General features: G+C 43.5%; 1 protein-coding gene across 5 annotated transcripts in view; it reads left to right on the forward strand.

Annotated features, from left to right (window-relative positions):
• Positions 1 to 9,527, forward strand: part of rgs12a (regulator of G protein signaling 12a) — a 43,709-nt gene extending 34,182 nt beyond the window's left edge. For all 5 annotated transcript variants that reach the window (XM_031727174.2, XM_031727175.2, XM_039609544.1 and 2 more), the window contains 5 exons: positions 166 to 262; positions 506 to 561; positions 1,057 to 1,168; positions 1,406 to 1,957; positions 8,374 to 9,527. In XM_031727174.2, the coding sequence (XP_031583034.1) occupies positions 166 to 262; positions 506 to 561; positions 1,057 to 1,168; positions 1,406 to 1,957; positions 8,374 to 8,657 (1,101 nt within the window). In that variant the 3' untranslated portion in view covers positions 8,658 to 9,527. The remainder of the gene's footprint in view (positions 1 to 165; positions 263 to 505; positions 562 to 1,056; positions 1,169 to 1,405; positions 1,958 to 8,373) is intronic.
• Positions 9,528 to 10,055: the final 528 nt, after the last annotated feature.

Below are 10,055 nucleotides of genomic sequence, written 5' to 3' on the forward strand. Positions count from 1 at the left end.
TAGTCCTGTGGGTTTCCAGGCATTATAACTGTATTATACAGTAGACCAGAGCTAAAAGACGGTTTATAAATTAAGCAAAGGAACACACGCGGCAGCAGTATTTAGATTTCCGCACAACAGGTGAGGATACTAACATGTTGACCTTCAAATTTTATTTTATAATAGAGCGGCGAGACTGAGCCTCTGGATCTGGGTGCTCCCATATCGAGTCTGGACGGCCTGCGAGTTGTGCTGGAGCGAGCAGATCCCTGTTCAGTCAAAGGTAGAATGGAACAAAAAGAAAAACTTGTTTGTCCTTTCTCATCAAGGCACCAGAAAAATGTAAATCACGCCCACCTCTGTCATCCCGCTGATTAACGTGTACGAGTTTTTGCAAGACGTCTCTCTCATTACGCCTCAAGCACCCTCTCCTCCCCTCTCTGTCTCACGCTCTTCCTCATCAGTTTCTCAACCCGATGAATTTTTCATGTACACATCTCTTTCTTTCTCTCTCTCTCTCAAATAGACAAATCCAAGTCTTCCTCCTTAAAAAGTCACCCAACCCGGAGTTTTTCTGCGACAGTGAGTACTCGTCACATCTTTATTCTCACACGATAATAAAAAAGTCCCAGAGTGGTGTTTTTGTCTTTTTCTGCTGCTGCTTCTGCAACATCATTTAATAACATCATTAACACTGAGCCAATGCTAAGCTATCAGTTGGTGTTTACTTCCTGTTTTTTTTTTTTAATCATTATTATTATTTTGGGGTCTTCCTCTCCCTAACACTGCCTATGGCTGACTCACTCGCTCCTGTTTTCTCCGCTTGAGTTATTGCACCATATGAAGGCAGATCCTGCTTAGTCTGGATTCTATCAGGGTCCTTAAAGACACACAGCCGACAGATGGACCAAGCTCATCTTTACCTGAAGGTCTCAGTAAATCTGGACACACTGCTCAGTAGGGTGCTTAGCAGCTCGTGCTTAGCTTCGCCCCCACCCCACCCCTTACGACCTCCCCACACACCACATCGTCCCTCCATCCCCTTAATAGAGTGCCTTGTTATTGTTGAATCTGCAGGGAGATGAGAGGTCAGCACCAAAGGACTTTTCTGTGAGGCCAAGTGGACCAGACTCAGCACTCCCAAGGGATAAGAGAAAACAGAAAAAGATTAATATAGATGAAGCTGAAGGTAAATCCCCCTTTTTCTCCTTATTTGTCTTTATTTCTTTTCTTTTTTTTAACTTGTGGTGGATTTCTTAGCTTTGCTTTGCCTTTAGGACTAACTCGTGTCTTTGTGAGCTCTCTGAGGGTTCTTTTCTCTTAAGAGGAGCGAAGCCGCTCTGCTGCATGTCACACCCAGCTAATCCCTTTCTTTCGTGTGTTTGGAAACTTTCAAGTGAGGAAATGTGCTTGAACTGTTTTCCAGAATTCTTTGAGCTGCTGAGCCGGGCGCAGAGCACCCGAGCCAACGACCAGCGTGGACTCCTAAACAAAGACGACCTGGTGCTTCCCGACTTCCTGCGACTGACTCCGCCCACTTCCTCTCTCTCCGTGTCCTCCGACCTGGCCTGCTCCACCCCCAACTCCCTGAAGCCGGTTCGAGAGAATGGCATCCCCTCCCGGAGCCCCCTCACTTCCAGCCTACGCTCGGAGAGCCTGGACTCCTCCCTCAGCTCCAGTGCGAACGGACACTCCAGGCGGTGCCTCATGCCCCCTCCGCGCCACCCAACCTTCGGCACTCACATGTCCCCCATCCTCCGGCCCTCAGACACCCGTCCAACCCTCCGCACCGTGGAGGAGGACGCCAACGCCGACCTGACTCTCGTCGGTGAAGGCGACATCAGCAGCCCCACCCTGCTGCCTCCTTCACCATCCCCCGTGTCGTCCTTCAATAGCAGCCTGCCGGCAGCCAACTTCACCCCGCCACCGCCCTGCTCCCAGGCTAAAGACGCGGGCGAAGAGGGAAAGTCCAGTTCAGGTATTTCTACAGTGTAACAACCTAACACTTGGTGTGTTTGTGTGTGTGTTTGTGCGCGTGTGTGTGTGTGTGTGTGTGTGTGTTGTACATGCATGTGTGTGGTCAGGAACAGGACCACTTTGACAATAAAACTCCCTCTACACTGACTCTGATGCACTTTAATGACAAATTGATATCGACTCTTTCTCAGTTTGCCTGATTCGTCTTTATCAAGCTCACAAAGCATGTGTGTGATTGATCATGATGATTACACTACTCAAGATTGATCTGTAAATAACGACCTATGTATTTTGTTCCGTGAGTAACGTTTACTTGGACATCACCTCCCTCGCCACAAATTGTTGAGTTGAACATGTGACTGACATTAGCGGATTTCCAGTGATATATTTTGTCCTTTTGGGTGCATGCAAAATGTGACTGATTGCAGTTCTGTTGATTATCAATGAAATATACACAATGCGTAGAGATTAATGATCAATATTTGACAGTTCTGTGGACGCCAGATGTTGTACCGAAGGTTAGAAATCAGAGGAGAAAAAAAAGATCAGCTTTCATGTACAAAAAAAAAGAAAATTGAGCCAGACTGCTGCACAGTGTTGGACCTTCAAATACCTAACATTCAATACATATAAATGCAGTATCCTTCTCCATCCCACCTCCTCCAGTTAAGAGCAATTCAACAATGTCAGTGTCAAAAAGCTAGATTTTTTTTTTTCTTCTCTTTTTACGCAATGCTACAAATCCGGTGAGCCATTAAACATTGTCGGCTCACGCTGTAGCAGTTTGAGCAACGGTGAAAAATAATTAGTCATTGGAGGACAAGTGCTCCTTGGCGCTGGTGACATTGTTGAAGTGCCTGTCATTCTTTACCAGGCTCATTCGCTCCCCATCTCTAGGTGCCTGTTTGTAGATAATCACTGCCAATAATCTCTGTACCTGTGATTGAATAGATCTAATAAATGTTAGAATTGGAAATCACTCTCGTCTGTCTTTTTACACGTTTGTGAGATCAGTCCCTCCCCCACTCCTCCCCTCTCTCCCCGCCACCCACACCCACCGCTTGTCCTCTCCGCCTCCACATGCCTCCTCCCGTTCTCTCTTAGCTTTTTTTGTTTATTTTGTTTTTTCTTTTCCTGTTTTTTGTTGTTGTTCTTGTCTTGTGGCTTCTCTCATCAGCTCCCACTCCTCCGTGTCCTTCCTCGTGCGCGCTCATTTCACAGTGTCACTGCTCGCTGTGTGTCTTTATTTTTTTACTCCTAGGATCTCTCGGTGTGGTGTGTGTTTATTCGGTGTCGTCGCTCAGCCGACCTGCTTCTTGTTGTTGCTGTTGTTGATGATATACCACATATTGCTTTATTTTTTTTTAAATTGGGCCACTGCTGTTTGTGTGTGTGTGTGTGGGTTTCGCACTGGGTTTGCAAAGCTTTGCCTCGGCATTGGTTTATCGTGCACTGAGTGCATGGCCATCTCCCCCACACGTTTCCCGCCTTTATGTGTTTTTTTTTTTTTTTCCCCCGCTTCTCCGTGCATGTGTGTGTGTTTTCTGTGATGTTAAGTGAAGTAGTGATTTGATCTGTGACAGTGTTGCTTTACTCTCCAGTGGATGTGTCAGTCTTTGATATCATACATGTGATGATCGCGGCTTCGAGTTGAAGCCTTTCCTGACACGCTGTGAAGTCGTCAGAAAAGAAGAAGATAACCACACTCCTGTGTTCCAGCTACAGAGCAGCTCCGACTGCTCTTTTTGATGCACTTCAAAGCACTTTGTTAAAAGGGCACAAACATGACCTTATTGCCTTGTCTTCATATCTGCGCTTTTAATGCAAAGCAGGGCTTACACACACAAGACGACAAGGATAAATCGAAGCTTTTTCAGCTTTCATACAGCCTCATTCCTCTTTTCTGGTTGCTAAGCACATCAGGCTGATTCTTCCCACCACCGGGCGCCATGGTAACCTTATCCACGAGTTGTCTGAGCTACAGATAGAAACTGTCACTACTGGTTTTCATCTATCTCCCTGCCTCTTTCTCTCCGTCTCTCTTCTCTCGCTTGCTAAAACAGGAGCAGAGCAGTGATTCGGTATGGCCACGCTTTTAGCGCCGTTTGCCACCTTCACCGAGGCTGTGCTGGGATCTGTACAGCGCGCAGCGAGCTAACACGCCTCCACTTTCTCACTTTTTAGACTTTATGAAGTTGCTACATTTGAGTTTGGGTGGAAAGTTAAGCTCGTTGGCTTTCTTTATAAGTTTAAGACAAAGTAAACCACCCACGGAGTACAGTTACATCTTTAATTCCAAGTGCAGCGAAGCCAATGTTGTGCAGTAGCAGCGTTCCTCTTCTTTTATCTGTCATCCTGCTGACTTCAGGCACTGCAGCGATGTCTCCTCGCTTTCTGTATTACTGTTAGACTGACGCCCTCTGCTGTTCCGAGAGAATAAGATTACAGTAATTGCTGCTTTGGTAGCTCGACATGGACCTCATTTTAATGTCATGCAGAAAGTCAAAGACATCCTTTCTACAGCAGCAGAAGTGCATCACGCGGTACCATTTTTCACATTTCCTCTAATTCTACTGGAAAGTCACCAGTGTGCACACATGACAGTTACATGAGTATCTTGAACTGGATATGGTTTGAATCCAAAAGAAGGCTAAAGTTCTTCAGTGATGTGAGTATTTTTTTGCTTTTAGAACCTTTAATGGGCACATCGGTCTAAATTAAAGACCTAATTAAACTATAAAAGACAAAACCAGAAAGGAGAACCATGGCTGAACTTGATGCTCCCTCTTACTCCACGGCTCTGTGGGGAATAGGATGCCCACTAGGGGGCGACATTACACAGTGTATCTCTACACAGCACCGATTCAGGCTCAATTTAAAGTGTGTTTAGTTAAGTCAACAATAATGCTGCCCTCTTCATAAACAAGAACAGGCTGCGGTCTTTGTCTGAATACTAAGCAATAAATTACAGAAGTGATTAATTCAGCAAGTTCACGACAAGAGCTTGTTTGTCCTGAGTTTTCTTTTTCTTTTTATACACTCATACTGAGGGAAGATTAAAGGATTCCTTGGGGTAATTGAGACTCTATCTCAGGGCATTACAAAGTGCTTTGTAATGACTCGATTTCAGCTGCCTGCACCTGAGGCACCATGCCACTGAGCTGTCCTTCAAGCCCGCTTCACCCGTTTCTTCCTCTTCTGTTCTCGAAGCCGACAGCAGCTGATCCCCGGGCCTGCCTTATCATCCATCTGGCGGTCAGAGGAGGGCTTGATGTGGATCTTTGGCAGGGAGACTGAGTGAGGACTGGAGCTGGTACCGTTCCATTCTGGCTGCTCGAGCTCAGCGCCCTGCTGCCGCCATGGCTGCTGACAGGAGTTGCCACAGGAGGAATGGCCATGTTAAACGGTTGTGCCTCATTATCACATTGGTGCAGACCAATCAGCAAGCACACTGCTGAATACATGCATGAGAAGTGTGTATGTGTAAATGGTAGAAGTGCTCACACCAGGTCCAGAAATTACATTTGAGTAATAGCTACATGACTTTGATCTCCCATGACTAAGCAAAGTAAAGCTTATGTTACAAGCAAAAACCAAATTTAAACCCTATCTTGTAGGTTTATTGTGAGTAATATTAAAAGGTTTAACATATCAGTACAAAGCCAGGTGGCTCAGTTAGTGGTCTTTAACAAACTGCGATATTAACAACCTCACTGTGGGGGCTGAGAACAGAGAAGCCTTTCCCAACATTTCTAGTTTGTGACTAGAGCTAAAACAAACTGTGACTTCATTATTCTTTTGACATAAATGAATTTTTATAGTTGATTAATTGTTCCAGCCAGGCTAAACTTTATCTGTAGGTGTGAGGATTTGCTGCGTTCCTCTTCTGTGATTGTGGACTGAATTACCCCCGAATTATTTTGTACCAACAGAATAAGACTTTTAATTAAATCTAGGGTTTGTGAAAACGTATGTCTTCACTATTTTCTTTCACATTCTATAGATTCCGTAAAATAGCCATTAAGTATTATTTAATCATTGGCCTGAAATAATCAGCTTGTATTCCCCTATTAGCACCTCAAGCAAAATTCAAGTAACACTAGAAACGCTTTGTAAGCAAAATGAGGTAAAACCAACAAACGCAACTGCTGGAAACTATTACACAACCGGAGAAGTACTTGTAGGTCCTTTCCCCCACCCCTCACCCCCCAAGTATGGTTGTTCAGGCTGTTGCAGAATAGATAGGTTTGCTGAGGGTCTGTATAAGGTCAGCTGTTGGAGCTCACGGACGGTGTTTACATATGTATCGGACAGCAGCGAATAACAGTCAGTCGAGTTCAGAGCATATGTGTTGAAGTGTAGTGCTAATGTCCGTGTGTTTACAGTCTCTGGGGGCCACATGGTTCACATGAGATGTGGAACGTTTATCACCCATAGCTGTAACACCAGCATCAAAAAGAAACGCTGGCTTTGCGGCTTCTTGAGTGCACTTGCATTAGCGAAGAGAGGGGGAAGTTTGAGCATGTTTTATTTATTATCCTGTAGGGGTCTTGCGATGAAGTCATGCCTCTCTGGGGTTATAGGAAATAAAGACAGTAATGTTCAGATGTGTCACATTGGATTTTATTGCACTGAATTACTGTACAGCATATTTAATCCTGTCAGTTTTTAGTCCGATCTTTATGACGAACCAGCTATAAAGTTGAGCAAGTTTAGGCAGAAGTGGTTATGTCATCAAGTCAGTCTTGACAACAGCTGCGATGATTACACAACTATAGAATGCTTGAAATATAAAAAACAACCCCACTATTCAACTTAAAATCAAGCAAAGTGGAGTTAAAATGTGCACTCGCACGGTGTGACAGATTTTGCTTGAGTGCTTTTGAAATCTGGTATTGCCTTGCTAAACATCTGGCTGTCAGTCAGTGTAATGAGAGGTAAAAGAGATGTGAAGGCCAAGAATGAATAGTTTTGCACATCTGTGCAGTCACTCCTGTGTAAAAGAACATTTTTGGAAACCACACGAGCAAAGTGTTGTTGTGATTTGATTATCTAAAGCTGCACTCAGTGTTTCTGTTAAACAGCAGATCAACATATAAAGTATAAGGTAAGAGGAGCTGCACTGAGCCCGGTGTAAACGGACTGTAACAAAAAGATGGAAGTAGCTACCCAGACAAAACAAATTATCAAGTTGTTGAATATTGGTTAACACTGGCAAGCATGGTTGTCAAGCTGCGCAGCTGCACATTGTGTGGCTGCACATTGTGCTAATTAGATAGCTGCTAATTAGTGCTAGCATATAAGTTAATACTTGACATTTATCCACCGAAAATGGAGCACAGTGTTTTCAGGCAGGTTTTTTCGATGTTATTTGTCCAAAAAAACAAATTGAAATGCTATCACGAAGTGGAAATTAGCTGAGACCAAATTGTTTAACATGGCAGTCTCTGGTGATTGGAGTCAGCTCCAAGTGGCCATTAATGGAACTGCAGTTTTTTTTGCACTTCCGGAGTTGACTTCAGAAAGAGGGTGTAGCTTACAGAGTATTAGGATTTCTAAAGCCCTGATTATACCTTCTGCTTGGGTCAGACAGAGTGATGGTCCGTGTGGACATCCATGTGTCTCCCTTTGTTTTGTGGCTCATCCATCTACTACTAACTACACACGCGCCTCAGGCAGTGGACTTCAAAGAAGTATGATTACTTGGCTGTCGGGTCTCCAGCTGTCCCAGTATAATCAAGTCTCATAATCAGTCTTTCATGTCAGCTTATTTTTTTTTTGTCAACTGCAAAACCTTTGCTAAATAAATAAAAGAAAACTGCTTATTTATTTCCCAACATCATCCTGCATATAACATTAGAAAACTATTCCCCAGGATCTTTTGTTGGCGCACTTGGTGGACATGGGTGCTCACACTAGAAGCAATTTGCCTATTGGCTGCTTTTTAGTTGACAGGTGATCACTGGTAGACAATCCAGGCTTTGATTGCTTGTCCTTCATTCTTATTGGTAATCTCACACCTCAAAGTTGAGAAAAGTTTAACTTGGCACCTGCCTATTTTTTGCACTCACCAGCAGAAATTTCGCTCTCTGTCGCTTAGAGTTACTGAATGTCACTTTTGGTGGTCTATGGTTGCCATGTTGGTGCTAGTCACTTCCTGGGTGGACAGCCCTTTAGAGTACAGTGAATGGTTCCTTATGATGTCATATAATTTCTTATACGAGTTGCTTATGTCTGCATTTAACCTCTGCTGCCCCCAAGTGGTCATAAAAACAAAAAAAATAAAATAAACACCGAATGCAGAATGGGCCATCCCACCCATCGTCTGCAATATCCAAGTATCTCTTGGATGTCCATCATAAATCAATTTATCTTATATCTTCCATGTTTTGTTTTGTTTTTCTCTCCCTTGCACAGAGGCAACAGAAATGACCCCTAATGCAAAGTCACCTCCTGAAAAAGCCAACGCTGCACATACCATTCAGGAGGTGATGGATGTGGAGGGAGTACATCTAGAAGAAGGAACAGCGGAGACATCCCAGGGTGAGGACTCTGAGCTGAGCTTGAGTTTTCAGGGCTATGTCGCCGAGCTGCGGCAGTGCCAGAGCAAAATGAGAAACGCCCAGATGCCCCAGAACGGCCGCAACCCACCGGAGGGCCAGGACTGCAACACAGATCTTTACAAGGCCACCATCGTCTAAAGGGACCCCCCCTCCGCAACACCCCCACTGCTGCACTTTTAAAGCCTGAGCGACTGTTGTTTGAGGAGATGTAGTCGAACAATGTGCTGCATGTACAAGTTGTCAGTTTTCTTTACTAAAGCATCAATGTTACGGTGATGGATATTGTATATTTGTTTAAAAAAAGTTCAGGCATCTTCTTGTTGACTTCTAGTACCGGTTGTAATTTTGGGACAGTGATATGTTTTGTTATTGGTATGCTTTGATAATTAAATACATTGAGCCCAAATAATAATACCACAGAAGAAGCCTGAAACTCACTTTGGGGTACCAGTTGCTAATAGTTGTACACAATTTATGTGAAATGACTGAGAAATAGGACACTGCTTGATAAGAAGCTGCTTAACAACTTCCTAACAAAAAAACACTGGCAGCCTTCTGGTGTTGGAAACCAAAAAGTGAAAGCTCAGGAAAACACTTGTTCAGGTTCTTGATAACAATTTCGAAACCATCACCAAATGATTTAATGAGCTGTTAAGCTGTTTGGGTATATTGAGTTTTACATTAAAGTCCCGATTAACTGTCTACCCATTACCTTTTTCTGCTAGTCTTGCGCTAAGAAAAGTTGTGAGATGCAACTGAAATAGCAATGATAATTTAAAAATCTAGAAAGTAAAGCTTGACTTTTGTTTTACGTGTCCTGATTAGAAAGTAGGACCACATGCTAGGAGAGGACTCTTGGATATTTGACTATTTCTTGTTCATATTGTCTTCCTGTGTTGTACAGATGACACATAACAGTACCTCTATTGTCTGTACTTTCTGCTTCTGTGGTTGTGAGGTTGTCCAAATTGTTGAACAATTAAAAGGCTTCGATGGCTCTACTTTCAACCAACTGTGTCTTCGCTTTTTTGCTTTCATCGGGTAAACGAGGGGGGGGGGGGGACTTCAAATGTTTCTTTGTTGTTGTATCTAATCCAAAGTCTTCATTTCATACTTGGTGTATTTGACCAGCTCAATGTGTTTGCTAAGTTAGTTAGAACTATCAATAATTAACAACGTAGTCTTCAAGGCTGAACGATTTCCCATCTGGAAAGTCCACCTTCACTTGCTACTTATGTGGTATTTAGAGGCCCAGCCTCCTCTTTGTATTTTTAGCCCAACATCTGGAGGAAGATTATTACAGCTGGTGAAAATTAGAGGTTAGATTGCATGACTGGGGACTTTGACTTGATACAGCATGTCACTGCTGGAATGCTGACAAGATATGAAACTCTTGGATAGTTGACTTCCATGCTTTACCCCATTTCAGAGGTATTTTCTTTAATGAGTTTTTCTTAGGAACAACAATTCCTTTGAGGTCCCGAATTAACTTCCCGATCAGACATTTCCTTATCTTGAGATATTATTGAGCATAAC

This window comes from Oreochromis aureus, linkage group 3, assembly GCF_013358895.1.
Source record: "Oreochromis aureus strain Israel breed Guangdong linkage group 3, ZZ_aureus, whole genome shotgun sequence".
Classification (NCBI taxonomy): Eukaryota; Metazoa; Chordata; class Actinopteri; order Cichliformes; family Cichlidae; genus Oreochromis; species Oreochromis aureus.